This window comes from Eptatretus burgeri, chromosome 12 (genome assembly GCF_056783735.1).
Source record: "Eptatretus burgeri isolate ZD-2024b chromosome 12, Ebu_testis_v1, whole genome shotgun sequence".
NCBI classification, from domain to species: Eukaryota; Metazoa; Chordata; class Myxini; order Myxiniformes; family Myxinidae; genus Eptatretus; species Eptatretus burgeri.
Window position 1 is genome coordinate 15725679 of NC_140972.1, and position 21205 is coordinate 15746883.

General features: G+C 44.6%; 1 protein-coding gene across 1 annotated transcript in view; it reads left to right on the plus strand.

The window, feature by feature from the left end:
- The window catches only part of LOC147015154 (semaphorin-4C-like), a 214071-nt gene that overhangs the window by 150571 nt on the left and 42295 nt on the right, over positions 1-21205 (plus strand). The window contains exons 4-13 of the mRNA XM_085849661.1: positions 173-324; positions 2397-2459; positions 3167-3265; positions 3784-3895; positions 5477-5593; positions 5809-5954; positions 9409-9596; positions 12419-12563; positions 15186-15387; positions 16502-16617. Coding sequence (XP_085705787.1) covers positions 175-324; positions 2397-2459; positions 3167-3265; positions 3784-3895; positions 5477-5593; positions 5809-5954; positions 9409-9596; positions 12419-12563; positions 15186-15387; positions 16502-16617 — 1338 coding nt within the window. The 5' untranslated portion in view covers positions 173-174. The remainder of the gene's footprint in view (positions 1-172; positions 325-2396; positions 2460-3166; positions 3266-3783; positions 3896-5476; positions 5594-5808; positions 5955-9408; positions 9597-12418; positions 12564-15185; positions 15388-16501; positions 16618-21205) is intronic.

Consider the following 21205-nt stretch of genomic DNA (forward strand, 5'->3'; position numbering starts at 1 on the left):
TCCCTGAAAGTCCTGCTACACACCCTGAGCACAAGCTGCAGTTTTAAGCTAATTTGGTTCAGCAGTGAAGGTATGCATTCGGTATGCAAGTGCATCCTTGTTCATTATACCTTATAACGTGCCCCCTCCAACTCCTCCTTCCCCCTTCCTCTCCTCTCGCTCATGGCTGCAGAAATGGATGTGATCGGGACATTCTCTAAACCAGATGTCCACAACTATTCTGTCCTGAAGATGAGCATACGCGGTGACGTGCTTTACGTCGGTGCACGTGATGCCATTCTTGCACTGAACCCAAGGAATATAACGGAGGAACTGCATACCCAGGTACCCAACATGTTGCTGAGCTGCTGGCACCGCTTCTCACCTGCAAAAGTTGCACGTGTGGTTCACTAAATTGACAAAGTTATCTGTGTATGCATGCACCCACCGTCTTTCACTATCGAGAGTTACTTGAGTGTTTAATATTCTTCTAATTACAATGAGATTTGATCTGTGAGTTGCTCGCAGGGCTATCTTAACGGAGACAGACATAAATTTGCAGACTCGCAAAAGCGTGGACCGTTTTGATCCACGATCCTTTTCAGGGCTTGTAGTACCTCTCTTGTTGTGATATTTATGCAAGATCTGAGATTCCAGGGGTTAAGGATGTCATAATGGACACAAACAACAGGCACAAATGACTTGTGTAACGTGGTCGATATGGTGATGTAACAGACACTGTGTCAGTGGAAAGAAGAAAAAAAACCCGTAACAATTGGGTAAGAAAATGGGAAAGGGAAATGATGCAGCTGACTCCAAATGCAGGTGAGTGGAAGGGAAAGATATAATAACATGAGGCAATATAAATGGCATGTCGTATAATTTTAAAACTTTTATTAGTACAGTATATGTGTATTGACTGAATATGGTTTTAAAGAGTTTTTATTTTTAGCTCGCCTGTTTGAAGAACAGAGAGCTACAGCGATACCCCCGACGTGAGCGTCAGCGTGAGCGTGAGCGTGTAAATGTTAAATTTTTTTGATGCAAGTTATTTTTAACCTCCGCCTTCAAAGATCGGAGGTTACTGTTTTCACCCCTTTCTGTTTGTTTGTTTGTTTGTTTGTTTGTTTGTTTGTTTGTTATCTTGCCAAAACGAAGTTTTTGCAAGATATGTTAGTCAGCTTGTATGTATTTTTTATTTTTTATTTTTTGTCTGTAATCACGTATAAAAAATTCTGCAGAGCACAGTTATCATTGGAAATTTTTGTAACTTCGCATAACAGAGGCCTATAGAGGTCCCTTTCAGTGCATAAAATTTTGAAGGTCAAGGTCACTTTGTCGCAAATCAGGGGAGTCGACGAAACGCTTATTTTTTGAGTAATTTTGATTGAATCGTCTTCAAACTTCATGGGAATATAGTTCATGGTCTGGGGCTCAGCTGATTAATTTTTGGTGGCGATTGGCCTTGACCTTCATGGTTAGCGCCTAAGGTCAAACATATTTGCCCCCAAGGTCAAATTTTCAAGTTTTAGCAACCATATCGTGTAGTACCTCAAATTGAACACCTCGATGAGTGCTTTCTAGATATGTCAAGCCTGAGACATTATGACGTCATTTGGTGACGTTATGAGGCAAAAGCATATTTTTCATGGTTACTCTGTAGAACGATTCTCATCGGAATCTCTCCTAGGCAGATATTCCTCAAGGAGTCGCTCCTGGTGGATAGCAGCTCTGTTCACCTCAGTGTGACCTTAAAGAAGTCACACGTGGTCACCTTTTGGCAAGATACGGGTCACCCTGCGGGTGACATTGGCTTATTTTTTTATTTGTTTGTTTGTGAACAGTATTATGGAAAAACTCCTCGACGGATTTCGACGAAACTTGGTGGGGGGGGGGTTAGGTATGGTCCAAGGATCATGCCATTAGATTTTGGACTTGGTCCCCCCCCCAAAAAAAAAATTGTAAGAGAAAAAAAAAATTTTTGCAACTTTTTTTTCAACAAAATTTTGATCTTTTTTTTTTCATTTCTACATGTTTTAAGTGATTAGGATTTCGACAAAACTTGGTGGGGGGGGGGGGTTATGTATGGTCCAAGGATCATGCCATTAGATTTTGGACTTGGTCCCTCCCAAAAAAAATTGTTAGAGAAAAAAATATATATATTTTTGCATTTCTACATGTTTTAAGTGATTTCTAACCCCCCCCCCAAAAAAAATTGTTAGAGAAAAAAAAAATTTTTTTTTTTGCATTTCTACATGTTTTAAGTGAATTCCAACCCCCCCCCCCCGCCCCAAAAAAAATTGTTAGAAAATTATAAAAAATTTTAATTATTAGACTCGTCTTTTAAAAACGATAAATGTATAAACAGGCGCGCATTGGGTGGCTTTGACACCAACTCTGGTTTATTTTTCTTCCAGGTCGATTGGAGTCCTCCTCCCGAACAAAAGGACCAATGCTCGTGGAAAGGAAGAAATGCCACAGTGAGAACAACTTTTTAACTTCCGTTTAACCTGCCCTGTTCTCTTGACCACACGTCACAATTCATTGATCAATTTCCGTCGTTTTGTGCCCCCAATTTTTAAATAGTATGATGCTCAGTACGTGCGTTCCTAAACGTTCACCTTGCCTTTTATTCGGAGAAACAATCTGCTTCGGATGATGGCTGCCCGTCAGTGGAAGATCTCCTCATGCATTTGTCATCGGGCCTTCTATTGCATGAAGTGTGACACAATTACATATCCGATTCGTGTCCTTGATGATTATAAAAGTCGACGTTCTGATCTGTAATAAAGTGCAGGACATTGATTATAAACACATTGTAATCGTTTTGTTGTAAAATGACGTGCCTGGCATGGTCATTATCAGGGATAACTACTTGAGTGCCGTTGGCCAAGATCGTGGCCTCGTGGAAACGGGCTGTTGACCCATGTCATCGTTCAACAGTCTGTATTGTTTGTTCCTATTGAAGTGTTTGTTCCCATGGTTCCCGACTGTGGTTGCCTTAAAACCAATCAGTGTTTTATTCAGTTTGCCTGAAAGAAAGAGCATATTTTCATTATTGCAAACTGGAAAAATTCAACACTCAAACAGTTGATGGTCGGCAATTGTTTGAACTGGTTTGCCGATGTAAACAATTAACGTGATTGTTCTGCAAAAGCTATTGTCGCTTGGCTTGATGTGCGTGCAGACGGAGTGTTTCAATTTCATCCGGGTTCTTGAAGAAGTGAATGACACATGTCTGCTCGTCTGTGGGACCTATGCATTCCAACCAACGTGTGCTTACATCGTAAGTTTGTTTGCTGTTTGGGGCCACGATTTAACAGGAATAGTACTGTCTATGTATTATGTATACGTGGAAAAAAAAGTCGTCTCGCTATTCACATGCGTTCCTTTTTATTCTCTCTCTCTCTCTCTCTCTCTCTCTCTCTCTCTCTCTCTCTCTCTCTCTCTCTCTCTCTCTGTCTCTCTGTCTCTCTGTCTCTCTGTCTCTCTGTCTCTCTGTCTCTCTGTCTCTCTGTCTCTCTGTCTCTCTGTCTCTCTGTCTCTCTCTCTCTGTCGCTCCTTCATTCTCAAAATTCAATTTGTTTTCTCTTACCCCCCTCCCCCCATCCCAACCTTATTTTGCCAAATGTGTATCCAACATCTCCCTGTAAATCCAAAGTCTAGTAATGCTAGTTGGATAGGGTTTTACGATCTTTAAAGGCTTGATGTTCGGTCACCACTGGACTGTATAATGAGTTTTATTCTTAGCCACGTATCTTTGCAATTTTCTGCTATTCACTGAAACCTGTTCCATCATTACAGCACCGGAAGGGGTTCTCATTGGTACAAACAGAGTCTAATGAGGTTCAAATTTTCAGTGGTCGTGGAATGTCTCCCTACAATCCAGCTGACACCTCCACTGCGACTTTTGCAGGTGTGTGTGTGTGTGTGTGTGTGTGTGTGTGTGTGTGTGTGTGTGTGTGTGTGTGTGTGTGTGTGTGTGTGTGTGTGTGTGTGTGTGTGTGTGTGTGTGTGTGTGTGTGTGTGTGTGTGTGTGTGTGTGTGTGTGTGTGTGTGTGTGTGTAATATATATGTACCCAGTAAATCCTCATCCAATGTGGGTCTTCACAATGCAGATGTGTTTTTACGTGTGGGAATAAATGCAATGATTATTTCCCAAAAGCGCATAAAACTTGATTATACACGTGTTTGAATGTGGTTCTGTGACGTCTCCTGCCATCTTCTACCACCCGCAATGTTTTCTGTCTGTATAGCGCCGCAGTCGATTGAGCTTGTGCCCAGGAGGTTTATTTAACTCAACGTTATTTAGCCGTATACTGTGCCCTTAAATACAGTAATGCACCGAAACGTTAAGCCTGTCCAAGTGGTAGTGGAGTGAAAAAAAATCCCGTAATATTATAACAATAGCAGAGAACAAATTGCGAGGCGGAATGAGTGTAGCGTTGGTTGGCCATGAGTATCATGTGAACGAGCGCACTATAAACACCATTCGATCAAGTGAGGGAAAGATCTGCACAACTGCGAAAGCTTCTGCACCTGTAAGTGCCAAGGCATCGCAAGTTCCTTGGAGTAATCCTCTCATTGAAAAGGATGTTCGGATCAATGATCAGGTGAACGACAAGGGCTCGGTGGTTGACAGTGCGGCCATACTGGAGCGCGTGACCTATACGAACACGTGACCACCGGTGGAGGTTCAGGAAGTGAGAGTTTATTTCAGGCAAAAGCAAAGGGTGGTTCGCAAACTTCACTGGGAGATTTGGTCTGCATAATGTCAAGATTTGGGGTGAAGCCAGGTCAGCAGATCACAAGGCAGCTGCAAGGTTCAAGCCGACTTCCTGGAGTTTATCACAGAAAAAGGCTGTCCCTGAACAGGTGTGCAATGCCGACGAAACGGGCTGTTCCACAAGAAAACGGGAAACAGGACGTGCATCTCCAAGGAGCAGAAGGGGAGCACATGGGTTCAGGTCTTTGATGGATGAATTTACACTTTTTTGTGGGAATGCATCTGATGGCTTTAAATTGCTGAACTTTATTGGTTTATTACACAAATGTACACTCTCTAAAGGGGGAAAAAAAAACAAGAGGCAATTACTGTTGGTTTGGTAGTCTAATAAGAAAGCTTGGGTGACAAGAGTGATAGTCAATGTTAACAGCAGTTTTGTGCATGAAGTCAAGGATAACCAGGCCAAGAAGAACCTTGACTTGATTAACAAACAAACAAAAAAAAACTGTAAAAGTTTTTTTCTTTGTATGTTATGTTACGTGGCCACGTTCCCCGATCCTCATTTATCCCATGAGGTCTGAAGCTTCCAGGAACCTAACCCCCATGTTGGACGAAGGCGGCGTGCATGTATGTTTGCATGTGCTTTCTGGTTCTACCGACAGTAGTTACAGGGGAAAAAAAATGATTGATCAAAATAATTTCAACTGATGAGGAAGTCCTGTCTGTAAATCTTCCTGCATGACTGTTGTTGTTTTTTTTATGCTGGGCTAGGTGGCAAGCTGTATTCTGGCACATCAAATGACTTCCTGGGCAGAGAACACGTAATCCAGCGCACTGTCGGAGCTCATAAGGACATCGATTCCGAGCATCAAAAATCTTGGTTAAACGGTGAGTGGAGTTTTTGTGGGAGGAGTGGTGGGTTGGAGCGCCGGGTGGAATGAACGTCCACCCGACAGTAATATTACTCAACGATGGTTTTCGCGGAGGGCCAGAGTAGTTTGACGACTTGCTCTAATTTGCAACACCGAATCGCACGCGATTCCTGTTGAATTGTGTTGATGAACTGCGAGTTGATAATTAATCGGTGGCATTTGTTCATACAGAACCACGGTTTGTGGCATCCGAGTTTGTTCCCGAAGATGCAGACAGCCCTGAAGATGATAAAATTTACTACTTCTTCACCGAGATAGTGAGCGAGTTCGACTTTAGTAGTAAAGTGACCGTCTCGAGAATCGCTCGAGTGTGCAAGGTCGGTCCTCACGCTGGAGAATTTTTTTGGTTTTTAAAAAATAATTGCTTGCAATATAGACCTGCTAATATGACCTGAACGTACTTTTGGCCAAACATCCTTGAAGTTGTGTACGAATTGAGTGGGAAACCGAAAACACTGCATCACAACTTAGTTTTACACATTTTAATGTTGAGGTTCTTCTTATTTTGTACGTAGCACAAGGCGGTGGGGTATCATCGTTGGCTGGGGTTGCCACTCTGCCACTGATGCAATTCCCTCTGTCAGTTGGGGCATCAGTTTGGAATATGGCCATGGTGCTGGCGATGGCTTGATTACTATTCACGAAGGACACCAAGGGATCTTTAACATCCACCTTCTAATTCTGGAAGATGGGACACCCAGTTTTAACGTCCATCAGAGGGACGGCACGCACAGATTCACCCTGCCTGTGAAACACCGGGATGACAGTTTATAGCCGGGCGAGATTCAAACCCAGGCTACACAGCTTGGAGGCGAGTGTGCATACCTCTAGCTTCAGCCATTCTGCCAACCCCAATATGGAGGTTAATAAGTGCTGAGGATTTGAGTCATTCCTTATATTAAGATATATGGCTAATATAGCATTTTATTCTTAGAACAATACTTTAGAATGTTTGTGATTCAAGTGTTATGACTCCTGTACCCAGTTTTGGAGAGCCGTGTGCTAATAATCGCAAGCTGCTTTTTTGGAGGAACCTTTAGAACAGAGAGTTATGTTTATTTAATGTTTATATTCTGGGTTCTTTCATTGCCAGACGCCATCTTCTCTGCTCTGAGAGGCTGTATTCGAAAGTTGCGTCGCACGCAGTTGATGAAAATCTCGAGCAAAATTTGCATGCAGTAAAACAGGAAGCAGCATACCATGTTGATGTTACTCAACCATGACATGATGCACTGATGTTTTATTTGCCCCCGTTGAACTTAGTCCGAAACGGGGGCTGATGGATTTAGTCTCGATTTTCGTGTCCGTGTGTATGTGCCCGCAGCTATATCTTGGGCATGTCTTGACCAATTTTATTTGTACTTGGCACAAAGACAACACATGATGGTATGCATATGCATGTCGTCTGTGTTTTTTTTTTTCGACATCAGATCCAAGATGGCTGACTCGCGGCCATTTTCGTTGTAAAAAAAAATACAGCAAAACCCGGTGTCAAACATGTCCTCAACCATTTTTAACCTCCGCCATCTTAGAAGATGGATGGAGGTTACTGTTTTCACCCCTTTCTGTTTGTTTGTTTGTTTGTTTGTTTGTGAACAGTATTACGGAAAAACTCCTCGCCAGATTTCGACGAAACTTGGTAGGGGGGGGGTTAGGTATGGTCCAAGGATCATGCGATTAAATCTTGGACTTGGTCCCCCCCCAAAAAAAAAATTGTTAGAGAAAGAATTTTTTTCTTTTTGCATTTATACATGTTTTGAGTGATTTCCAACCCCCCCCCCCCCCAATTTTTTTTTTACCCCTTTCCCAAAAAATTGTTAGAGAAATTTTTTTTTTGCATTTCTACGTTTTAAGTGATTTCCAACCCCCCCCCCAAAAAATAGAGAATTTTTTTTTTTTTTTTTTGCTTTTCTACATGTTTTAAGTGATTTGCACCCCCCCCCCGCAAAAAAATTGTTAGAAAAAATTTTTTTTTTTTTGCATTTTTACATGTTTTAAGTGATTTCCAAGCCCCTCCCCCCAAAAATTGTTACCCCCCAAAAAAGGGGAATTTTTTTTGCATTTCTACATGTTTTAAGTGATTTCCAACCCCCCAAAATTTTTTTACCCCCCAAAAAAAATAGAGAATTTTTCTTTTTTGCATTTCTACATGTTTTAAGCGATTTCCAACCCCCCCAAAAAAAAATTGTTAGAGAATTTTTTTGCATTTCTACATGTTTTAAGTGATTTCCAACCCCCCAAAAAAAATAGAGAATTTTTCTTTTTTTGCATTTCTACATGTTTTAAGCGATTTCCAACCCCCCAAAAAAAAAATTGTTAGAGACTTTTTTTTTTTGCATTTCTACATGTTTTAAGTGATTTCCAACCCCCCCCCCCAAAAAAAATAGAGAATTTTTCTTTTTTGCATTTCTACATGTTTTAAGCGATTTCCAACCCCCCCCCCCAAAAAAAAAATTGTTAGAGAATTTTTTTTGCATTTCTACATGTTTTAAGTGATTTCCAACCCCCCCCCCCAAAAAAAATAGAGAATTTTTCTTTTTTGCATTTCTACATGTTTTAAGCGATTTCCAACCCCCCCCCCCCAAAAAAAAATTGTTTGAGAAAAAGGTTTTTTGCATTTTTACATGTTTTAAGTGATTTCCAACCCCCCGAAAAAAATTGTTACCCCCCCCCAAAAATAAGAAATTTTTTTTTGCATTTCTACATGTTTTAAGTGATTTCCAACCCCCCCCCAAAAAAAATTGTTAGAGAAAAAAAATTTTTGCAACTTTTTTTTCAATAAAATTTCGATTTTTTTTGCATTTTTTTTGCATTTTTACATGTTTTAAGTGATTTCCACCCCCCCCCCAAATGTTGGAGAAAAGAACTATAACTCTGTCAGCACTGTAGACATATTTAATGAATAAGATATAAGGTTCACTTGAGTGACCCAGCAGTATTGGCGGCGGAGGTTTTGCACTCTACCGAGTGCTCCCCCTCTAGTTCAGACATGTATTTCCCGATCTTGTTCAAACTTGGCACACAGATAACGAATGATGGTTTCCATATGCGCGCCATTTTGTTTCAATATCAGATCCAATATGGCCGACTGGTGGCCATTATAGTTGTAAAAATACCCCGATGTTGAACACGACCTCAATCGTTTTATGGACAAGCATTTTTTCGATGTTGTTCAAACCTGGCAACCAGATGAAGAATGATAATTAACATACGCTCGTCATTGTTTATCTCGATCACAACCAAGATGGCCTACTGGTGGCCATTTTGTTACTTAAATGTGTCCCCAACCATTTCTCAGACACGCACATTCCAATTTTGTTTACACTCGGCACAAGCACAGTATATGATGGCATACACGCGCACTTCACTTTATTTTGTGATCTGATAAAAGATGGCCGACTGATAGACTGGTGGCCATTTTAGTTGTATATAAATTTGGGCTAGCCCTTTAACTCCGCACAGCAAAATTACGAAAACAACGTGGGCTATGACATTTTACAGTCTTTTTTTTTACTTGTTTAGAAATAGTTCTCAAAATATTGCATACCGCGCAAGAAAATAGATGCTCGCAATGTTGAGGAGCTCATTTCTTATGTCCTCAACAACAACCCCTTATTTGTCAGGTTATGTATGGCTTCAAGGCTCGTGAAGTGGTCTAATTGCAGATTTAAACCTCCATTCATTATTTATCATCTGAATTTGACTACTCAGATTGTATTTCCTCGTGTTTTTGATGGGTAAACATTTGGTTACCATTTTGTGGTGTTGCAGGGTGACAAAGGTGGGCAGAGACTGTTAATAAGGAAGTGGACTTCGTTCCTCAAGGCACAGCTCGAGTGCTCGCTCCAATCCAAGGACCTGTACTTCAACCAGCTTATTCAGGATGTGTTCACATTGCACCACAATCTAAGCGGTGGCACCACGGAGACCACTTTCTATGCTACATTTACCAGCCAAATGTAAGTGGACAGTTTTGCTGCTTTCATGTTTTGTTGAACAGCGAACTGTATGTCATACAAGAAGCCAAAATGAGTTTGTAAGTGCGTTGTCCTGTGTAAGAGGCGACGTCTGACAATTTGCGTACATCTACTGAGCAGGCAGGACACCATGGTCTGTTTTTTTTTTACTGGGTTTTCAAATTAATATATCGATTTTTTTTTCTTTCTTTTCATTTGTATCTGAAAAAGGAAGTGGTTAATAAATTGATTTATGAGGTCCACATATTTTTCACTTTCCAACTGATCATCGAATCGGGTGGATATTGGAAATGGGACTTTTGCAGTTGCTTTCGACCATGTATGGCCTTGTAATGAATGCTCTGCCGATCGAATTACTTTAGCCAATCAGGCTACGCAGCACAACCCAGACCTCTCTGTGCTCGGCAAAGACGCCTGTTATTTTCATTTGACAGACCTACTTTCACAGGTGTAAATAACTCTGTAAATGATGCAAAAACAGATTGTGCTGTACCTCATTAAGCTGAACAAAAGGCATTCCTTTCTTGTCTGACACTTATGCATGTCACTTGCTTAACATCTATCAGGGTAAGACTTGGATAGCAGATATTTTTAAATTACATTGACCTCCATTGTACATTTTAAACATGCTTTAAAACTGGTTCTAGTATCATCTAACCAGACTCGGTGGTGTAACGGTTGGAGCGCCCACTCTGAGTCTGGGAGGTTGGCGGTTCGAACCCCGATGAGTCATGTCAAAGACTTTAAAAGTGGTACGTGCTGCTTCCTTGCTTGAGACTCAGCATTTAAAAGGTTAGAGTACAGACAAACAGCTGAGGTTGGCAACTATAGAGCAGGCTTTGATGGGTCTAATTCCTCCTGCATTGCGATTCATCGCGTACAGAACCATTCATCCATATACATACATTATGTGCCATCCCTCGGATGGACGTTAAACTGGATGTCCCGTTTACTAGCATTAGTTGGTGGATGTTTAAGATCCCACGGCGTACCTTGCGAAGAGTTGGCAAGCTACAACAGTCAACCTGAACAAGTTACAAATTTTTGTCACTTCCAGTTAAACGTCAGGCCTGGCCAACCGGTTCATGAAAGACTTGGGTCAAAACCTTTCCTCAGCCGACCCCAAAAGATTGTGGGAACAATCGAGCCATAAAATGAATAAGGAGAGAGATAGACTCCAAATTCAAACGGTTATAATCCACTTCTGAGAATGATATATTGGAGTTGGTTAAAAGAGTGGGGGTCTTTTACATTCTCTCCATCAAGTCTTATGATATCCATTACTTGATGTTGTTTTTTATAGAGCACCTTATATGACTGCAGTTGTCGTCTTGTAACTAACACGTACGTTGTGTGGAAAAGGATGCTAGTTGCAGCAATGACGAACAAACAATTTGTGGGCTGCACAGACCTGTCGATGAACAATAGAAAAGGAACACCTTTTCCAGAAGAAAAATAAATAAATAAAGCAAAAGGAACAAAAGGGCTGACGTTTCCGCCGTGTAGCCGTCGCCAGAGCAAGATGTCATAACAATGGTTTTATTGTCCAACACTGAATTTTGTATGAGCCACGAGGGCATGAGTACAGTATATGCTCGGACGTCGTGTTCAGTTGCATCGCTGGATTCACCATACGGTCGAGGAAAGTTAAACCTTACTTATCATGCAATGCCCAGAAATGGCTGAATGGAGTGGAGGAAATGGTTGGTCTTGCGCTGAAACATGTGATGCCTCAACATTGAGATCTGCCTAACTGTTTAACAATAACTCGGCGCTCGGACAGAAACATGTCGTGGGCATTGATGACAGGAGACCTACAGTCGATGAGGAGTGGAGTCTTTCCCTGATGAGGCAGTTGCTTAAAGGCTGTTCGTCACGTAGTGCTTGCTAAACCGCTGATTGGTAGCTACGAGCGAGGGGATAAAAAGCGCTTTTGCAACTTTGCCGCAATCAAAGATGGCCTTGAACATGGCACATGCTCTCCAACTCACCGCCGTATTTGGAAAAGCTGAAGCATTGTACGAGAGCTTTAAAAAAAAAAAATTATAGCGAATGAGCACTGACAACAAATATGAGTGCCCACTTGTATCATGAAAATGGTACAAAAGTGGTTGAGAAAGAATTGGACTACAGTGTCATCCACCAGACGAGGAACATACCTTCCACCGCTTCAGCGACACTGTGTTTTGTGGTTGCCGTTGGTTAAACACTAGTTCATCCGGCTTTTGATGGTTGGCATTGGCTAATACTAGGTCATCCGCCTCACATCAAGGGTTCCACTACCCCCTCTCCACTCACTGAGTTGCCACAAACCGGTCCAATCCCGATGAGTGTTTTTTTTTTTCTAAGGAGACACCATCTCCTTCCTTACTGGATGACCGTTAGCTCCCAAAGGGAGCTCATCCACCCTTTGTCAGGTGTTGTTTTTAGTCCTTGCAGGGTGTCACAGTCGCCCTCCCCACTAGCAAAGCCAGTGAGGGGTGTCGGTTTAGTTGGCGACAACCTGACCCTGCGACAGGTTGCACTGGGTTATGTGTTACCAGTGGCAGTCGCAAAAGACGGACCTGATGCACTGACATGCAAATGGCTGCGCTAAGCATGATGTTCGTTGCAACTGGAATCAAGTTGCTAATAATAATGAGTTTAAATTTTATTTGAAACATCATGTGGAGCACACTGTTTTTGTTTTCTGTGAACATTTATTTTTGTTGTTTTTTTATTTATTTATTTATTCAAGGTAACAACCAAAGAAAGACCAAATTGTTAATAATCCTGAATGTACATTTTTGCCTCGTTTTGTGCAGGGGCGAGCTGAATATTTCTACCGTATGCAAGTATGACTTGACGTCGGTACGTGAAGTCTTTTTGGGCAAGTTCAAGGAAGAGCGCAATGCCAAACACAAATGGTCCACCGGCACGCATTCAATCCCCAAGCCAAGGCCTGGTCAGGTGACTCGCCGATCATTAGGCCCACCAAGGACCCATACACAACGAGAAGCCATGCACAACACCTCGTGTTTTCAACTACAAAATACTTTTAAAATCGCATGGTTACGTGGGCTTGGATTTTTTTTTTTCTTCTCGATGAAAGCATTTAGGTGTGTGTGTGTGTGTGTGTGTGTGTGTGTGTGTGTGTGTGTGTGTGTGTGTGTGTGTATGTGTATATGTGTGTGTGTGTGTGTGTGTGTGTGTGTGTGTGTGTGTGTGTGTGTGTGTGTGTGTGTGTGTGTGTGTGTGTGTGTGTGTGTGTGAGAGAGAGAGAGAGAGAGAGAGAGAGAGAGAGAGAGAGAGAGAGAGAGAGAGAGAGAGAGAGAGAGAGAGAGAGAGAGAGAGAGAGAGAGAGAGAGAGAGAGAGAGAGAGAGAGAGAGAGAGAGAGAGAGAGAGAGAGAGAGAGAGAGAGAGAGAGAGAGAGAGAGAGAGAGAGAGAGAGAGAGAGAGAGAGAGAGAGAGAGAGAGAGAGAGAGAGAGAGAGAGAGAGAGAGAGAGAGAGACACACAGAGAGAGACACACAGAGAGAGAGACACAGAGAGAGAGACACAGAGAGACACACTCTGTGTCTGGTTCTGTCTCTGTATGTCTGTTTCTATGTGTCTGTGTCTTTGTCTCTGTGTGTCGGGTTCAATGTCTCTGTGTGTCGGGTTCGATGTCTCTGCGTGTCAGGTTCGATGTCTCTGCGTGTCGGGTTCGATGTCTCTGCGTGTCGGGTTCGATGTCTCTGCGTGTCGGGTTCCATGTCTCTGTGTGTCAGGTTCGATGTCTCTGCGTGTCGGGTTCGATGTCTCTGTGTGTCAGGTTCGATGTCTCTGCGTGTCGGGTTCGATGTCTCTGCGTGTCGGGTTCGATGTCTCTGCGTGTCGGGTTCGATGTCTCTGCGTGTCAGGTTCAATGTCTCTGTGTGTCGGGTTCGATGTCTCTGCGTGTCGGGTTCGATGTCTCTGTGTCAGATTCGATGTCTCTGTGTGTCGGATTCGATGCCTGTTTTTCAATTCAATCATACTTATATCCTTCAAATACTGTACAATGCCTGAAAACAATTAACAGAAGGAGGTGTGAGTCCTGGGAAGCAGGTTGCTTGTGTTGGGTACTCCATAAGAGACGTAAAATTACTCATAACAACACAAGGACTGATCACATGGCATAGATGATAAAGCCATGGGACAAAGTTCAAAAGTTACACAAAATCCATTTTTAATTTGAGGCCATGCTGGAAGGAGGGTGGAGAATCAGAACAGCTGTTCATTAGGGTAAGCAATTGCAACACGAGATGGAACACGTCTTAAACATTTGTGTGAAATTTTCAACGAGGGGGAATTGTTTAAGCCGTCTGTCAAATCATTCCAAAGTTTGGGTACCAGAGATGCGGACGCTCTGTTGGAAAGATGGTTCCATGCTCCGGGAGGTGAATACGAGACATTGATCTGCTGGTATAACCGGCGAACGTCATAATTAAAATCGAACAAGTTGTACAAATGACAAGGGAGGTGTCTGTTCACACATTTCTACGTTTCAGTAGCTTGCTGATAGTGTGACATCATCCAGTTTCAGTGAGTTCAAGTGATAAAACACGTGATCGGGTTGAGATGCACGTGGCATGTCACATATTATTCGAGTAATTTTTATTTTTTCGATGAAAGGATGAAATTGCTAATAGTAGTTATCCACAACCATCCTTGACCATGTTGTGGAACGTCAGCAGACTCCCTCACCTTTTCACCTCTATTCGCTTTTATGTTTTTTGTTTTTTTCCTGCAACTGCTTAAGTGAATGACAAAAAAACTTTCAACATAGGAGCGCCTACCCATGGATAATTTTTGAACAAAGTTACATGATGATCAGATGGAAAATGTGGCCGGCACTCCAAAAAGTCTGTTTCCTGTAGGCACGGGTTGCACGATGTTTCATGCATCAGGAATAATGTTTCACGATGTTTTCACCTGCACAAGTGGTTTGGGTTACTGACCCTTCCCAGAGAGAGAGAGAGAGAGAGAGAGGGGATTATTGCTCACAGCACAATATGTTTCTCCCGTGCACTCCACCCTCGGCTGCTCCCATTGGGAGCGGGTGTTTCAGGATAAAAAAGGAAGCACAAGGGAGCAGCATAGCAATATTCTTCGTCTTTCACATACAGCACAAGGCTGTGGGGTAGCATTATTAGCAGTCCTGCTGATGCATTGCCATCTGTAGGTTAGAACAGGAATTTGTAATTTGTTCAGGGTGCTGGCGATAGCTCGCCTACTCTTTGCAAAGCACCACTGGGATCTTTAACTTCCACCAACTAATGCCGGCAGATTCGATGCCCGTTTAACATCCATCCGAGGGGCGGCACACACATTGATGAATCACGCCGTCAGTGGAACACCGCGATTTGTGGGCCGAGGTTCAAACTCAGACGAGACAGTTTAGAGGCGAGTGCGCTTACCTACCTCCCGGGATTCCTGCCAACCCAGTATAACAATCAAAATATAGTTGTACATTCGAGTATGTGCGTGGCCATAATATTTTCTTACCATTTTTAGATTCTTTCAATATTTGTGAATTGATCAAGATATCGCCTTGTGTTGCGGATGCAGTGCTTAAAAGGCCAACGCTCACAATCGCTGCCTGACCAGACCTTGAAGTTTGTGCGTGACCACTCACTCATGAACGAGGTCGTACAGCCGAGTGGAAAAGCTCCTCTCCTGGTGTGTGACGATGCACGCTACACGCATCTGGCTGTGGAGAGGCTGACCTCCCTGTCCGGCCAGCAGCTCGATGTCTTGTACTTGGCCACTGGTAAGGCTACGTTCTTCTCTTTGATGAACAATACGATAGTCATGGGCGAGCTAACATGGGGAAACAAAGGCAAATTAAGACAAAACAATTACAGCATTAAAATTGGAATGCATAATAATATGGCTTCATGAAACTACAGCAGACAAAATCCGAACGAAGCAAAATGCAAACAAAATAAATGATTGCTTTATAAACAGCAAGAATGAGAAGAATAGGCTTGAGAGGAGAAAAACAAAATTGATTGTAAATCTGTTGTTGTTGTTCATCTTTCGGCTGCTCCCATTAGGGGTCGCCACAGCGGATCATCCGTTATGATCCGCATACTGACTTGGCACAAGTTTTACGCCGGATGCCCTTCCTGACGCAACCCTGGTCGCCTCTTACGACACAGGGATAAGGATTGGGTTTCACCATGATTCCGGGCTGCCCTACACCCTCTCATAGCGCAGCCCAGTGCAGGGCTCCCGTCCTCAAGCGATCCTCCAACCCAAGCCTCCGAGTAGCCGGATTACAGGCGCACGCCACTACGCCCCGCATTGATTGTAAATCTGTGCCTTGTGAAAATATCGAATCTGTGTGCGAGTACTTGAATGTTCATCGAAGACGGTACAATACGATGGAATCGCAGCTTCCTCCTGCCAACGTTGAAGGCTGTAGTAGGTCTTGAGTACATGGAGTTAAACAAGTCCTCGAAGCATATCTGAAGACAAAGCACTTGCAAATCACCGCCACGTACAGGTAGATGACAGAGCAAAACCGAGCATAATGAAGATATGCATAGGCGATGACCCCCCCCCCCCGGGCTTTGGAATGGGTGCGAGCATTTTTTGATTCAGTCCAAGAGATCTGTGGCCATAGGAAATGCAAAATAACACTGACAGGATATCGCTGCAGATTATTACACGTCCCACCTGAAGCCTGCAGAACGCTACTTGTTTTGGTGTTTGGAGACCTAAATTTCCAAAGGAAAATATTGAGCGACATACCTTTGGAACAAAATACACTATGGATTAAAAAATTGAGTACAATGCTTGACTAAGATGCACAACTTGGTTCAACATGAATACTGTCCCCCAGTGTGTTGTGAAGTGCTTGTCTCGCATTGTGGTCCCAGACAGAGGATTCTTGCACAAGGCCATCAACGTCGATGGGAAAATGTACCTGTTTGAGGAGTTGCGGCTGTTTGAAGGCAACCAGTCAGTCCAAAATCTCCTGCTGCACCCACGCGAGGTATGGATTGATATAATACTGTTTATGGTATTTTCATCTTCTCATTCATCAAACTAATCAACTTGAATGAAAGCTACCACAAAAAAAAACACATTGGGCTTTAATGAGGAAGTACCCACCACCAGACTCAGTAGTGCAATGGCAAGAACATCATCTCTAAGTCTGGGAGGCTGAGGGTTTGAACCCTGGCCGAGTCACACCAAACACTTCAAAAATGGTCCGTGCTGCTTCCTTGCTTGACACTCACTATTTAAAAAGGATAGAGGATGGACAAACAACTGTACATTAGCAATACCAGCGCAGCCTTTGATGGGCCTACCGGCCTCCTTGTTGAAGTTCCTCATGAGGGAACACAGAATATATATATATATATATATATATATATATATATATATATATATATATATATATATATATATATATATATAGTTACAGTTTGGGGGTCAGCCGCCAACCGACTGCTCTGAAAGGAGCCGCAAGTCGAGTCGTCCTGACCGATCGCCCGGAATATAGATCGCCGCCCGGATAACTCCGAGCGATGGGTCCTTGTACAAGAACCGAAATACGCCAATCGGCAGATCGCGTGGGGTAGGGTCGATTGCCAATCTTCAATGCACCTAAATACCCACGTGATCCAACTACCGGGGTATTCCACCCTCAACGGAACTCGTACGGAACAAACTGCCGAGGCGAGCTTGTCCTTGCGCGATTCCAAGTGGCGTAACCGCCGAGAACCGTCGGTCCAAATGTCCCCCTATTACGGAAAACCAACGACTTTCTAACTAGCAACACACGAAATGTTCAGTCAATGAGGGAATGGACGAAACGAGCAGGTTTACATTCACACAAGAACATTTATTATAATAAAACACGTATGCAATTAAATAAGGCAAAACTCGAATGCAATTATACAAGCAACAAAAGAACTACAACCGTCTACTTATTATGTACAGTCATTTACACTTAACAGCAGTTCCTACTTATTAGACGGGCCCACGGACACACGTACGCGCGCGCGCGCGCGCGCGCGCGCACACACACACACACACACACACACACACACACACACACACACACACACACACACACACACACACACACACACGAAACGGTGGCAAAGGCCTTTAATCACGAGCTCCAGCTCGGAGGACAGGTGAGCTGAAACTCAGAGCTTGACTCAAACCTTTCCACCTTGTGTGGTCTTCAACTTGTCCGGACCCAGGCTCCAGCGAGAACGAGCTAGATCCAAATCGCCGTGATCCTTCCCGAGCTCCCGCGAATCCTCCCGCACTTCTCAACACGTGCCGGTGAGACGAGGCGCTGATCCTTCCTGTCGATGCGTCGCTTCCCCGAGGAACCAACTCCAAGAAGAGGCCGACGCGTCGCACCAAGCCGGGAAACAAAATGGAGAACGAAAAGCTCCACGAACCAAGAGGAAGAGGAAGAAGAGGAAGAAGCCTCCACTCGCAGCTCAAGCCGAACAACCGGCTCAAGTTCCTTCCAAAACAAAGCAGCAGCCGAAGCTCACTGAGCCAGCCGAAGCAAAAAGCTTCCGAAGGCCTCAAGCCAAGCAAGCCAAGCAGGACCCGATGGCTGAACGACTGCTCTCTCCGAAGCAAAAAAACTTACTCCTCCCACGAACTCAGCCCTACCACGGGATTCCCACAAACTCTTTCGGGACTCTTTTCACGGGACTCCCCCAAGACTCTCACGGGACTCTTTTGAACAAAGAAAAGATGTCCTCTTTATCCTTTGCACCCCTCCCCCGCACCCGGCGTGACGCATGCCCTCTTGATCCACCCCCCGCTCAACCACGGGTGGGAGGGAGTTGTTGACGTCACCGCAGGGTTCTTCTTCCTCTTCGCAGAAGAGGGGGAGGGACGTCTCCATTGTTTGCTCCCTAACTATTATATCGATCCGCAGCGCATCTAATCGATTTCAAAACATTTAAACAATGGAAGGTGAGCTATCTTGGGAACAAGCACTTATTGACATAGCTGACTAAGGGAACCTGTATGTTGTGTGCAATTGAATTCCAAATTCGTAACACTATCCCCTCCCCTTTTTACAGACTCGTCCCGAGTCGTCAAATTTTCGTGTGACCAGCATGTGTAAGTTTTCCCCTGGTACGTTCTACCTTCGGATCCTGAGTGCGACATTTCCTTATACGTGTCCCAAAAATAAATAACCTAATGCGCTGCGTAACTAACGAAACAAACTCTCACAGACTCATTCGGACAATTTAACAAAAATTGCCGGCGCTAAAACAAACATGCAGGTGGGGTTCCACGTATTTACAATCTTAACTTATCTATTACATCACACTAACCATGGCCCAGGACTTGTGATCTGTGAAAGGGGAAAGGCAAAAGTCATAGCAAAGTCTTTGGTGCAGGGGAATGGATGAAGATGGTCGCAAAACACAAAAAATGGACTGGATGCACAGGCTGCCTGCAGGGCAGTCCTCACAAAACTGGATGGTCCTGGCACGCATGGTGATGGATGGACACAGGGGCAAACGCAAACAAGGGTTAGCAGGCATGGGGTCATGGCAGAGGCAGGCAACTAGGCATGGCAAGGTAAGCCCATGCAGAACAGGCAGCTGCAGCACAACAGGCCGGCAGGTGAAGCTGGCCGGCCTCTGGTGTGGTTCCATCAGGTCTGGAGGGAGTGCAGTGGTGCCGGTCGCTCTGAAGGCGGGCTCGGACCTAGCCTACTGTCTCCCCCCACTCTATCGCCTTTGCCTGTCTCTGTCCATACCCGCTCCCTTAATTTGCCACAAAACAACAAAATTTAGCCCCTCTTTATTTTTATTTCCCTTTTATAATTGTCTCCCTAACCCCCTTTATTGTCTTTGTCCGGCTAGCCTATCATGTCCACCTAGCCTACTCCCAACCCCGACGTTCCCTCTCTGGAGGGGAATAGGGAGAGACTAGCGTCCTGTCTCGAGGCCCAACGAAGCCTCAGAATGGCTTCCTCAGAGTTCAGCAATCTACCAAGGTGAGTCCAGCGGCCTACAACGAGCGAAGGGATGGATGGTGCGAAGGGGTACATCTCCTATCTACCCTAACATTCATTAACCTGAAACTAACCCGGGGCTCTCCAAAAACGCCTCACACTTTAAAACTATCGGTTCTAAAAACCATGATTCCCGTCGCCTGTGTTGGTGTCCATTATAAATTTGGGCCTTGCCCTCAAATTTTCATACGTGCCCTCGCACAATTTCCTGGCTGGGCGGCGTGGCTCAACTGTCAGGAACTCCCCCTCTGCCGAACTCTAACCATGGCACCCCCAGGCCTGCAGGCTGCCTCTGAGCCAAGCTGCTCCCTATAAACACGGGGGGTTGCCCTCTCTGGCATTGCCCCCCTCCGATGCCCACGTGGCGTGTTGATGCCCCAGGTCCCTTTCCGAGGGTCACCCGTGCCCACTACACTGCCCCCGTGGCATTCTGGCACTACGGGTCCCGTTTCCGACGGGTCGCCCGTGCCCACTACTCTATCCCGACCCCTCTTGGGCCCTTGGCCTACTCTGGCCGACTAGTCCGGTGCCTGGGGTGCCCACAAAACAAAACTCAACTTTCCACAGCCACGCTCCCAGCTGGTCCATGAACTCTTGCACCCCTCTAAACGGGTTTCGTGCCTTCTCTCGACATCAACAACAAAACGACCTCCTTTTAGTAAATTTAACTATCCACTAACTAAACATTAAACTGACCCTGGGGTCTCTTGGGTGGGAATCACTCCTCCCCCAAACCAGTCATTCGCACCATGCATACCACATTCACTCCACTCACACACTTGGGCCCACTGTCCCACATTCATTCCTCACACACTTTCCATTTCGCAACTCACACCAACACTCCACACTGCCATCCTTCTAACTAAATCCCTTGACTAACTCGTGCTCCCTCGTCATCCCTTAAAACTCATGCACGTTCCATTTACTCTAGCAGCTAAGCTACGTCTCCACAACACATTTCCAGTCTGTCCGTGTCTCCAAAAATCCAAAAATTCCATTTCCTAAATGTAAACTAAAATCCCTCAAACTAATCCATTCCACGGGCTCCATGAGGTACAACCCACGTCCCCATGAAGCCGGTCTCACTAACTCTAACCCATCCTCCGAACTAGTACTTCCTGTGGCCCCAAACAAGGGGGTCTTCCACCCCTTGCCTGGGAATCCTGTTCACCCGAAGCGAGGCTTGCTTTTCTCAACTCTTTTTTTTTTCATAATGCGCACCACCAGCGCGGCAGTTCACAGCCGCGCTCTTTTTCCGTGACGTCATGGCAGCTGCTTGCGCCCCGCGCACCTCGTCCCTCTTGGACGGTACCATCCGGCAGGAATTCCCTCCTGCCGGATTCCAAACACACGTGCAGCCATAACGTCACTCTGCGCATCTCAAAGCAAGCCCCGCGTTTCGAGGGGTTCCCCACGCGAACACATGTGCTCTGCTCGTCAGAGCTTTACAAACACGCTCGCGTGGAGAACCCATCCGGTCCAAATTCCGAATCCAGCCTAGCTTCTGTCCGTCCACGGGATCGGCTAACATCCACCGCTGGCGTTTCCGGACCGGGTTTCACCTGCGCAG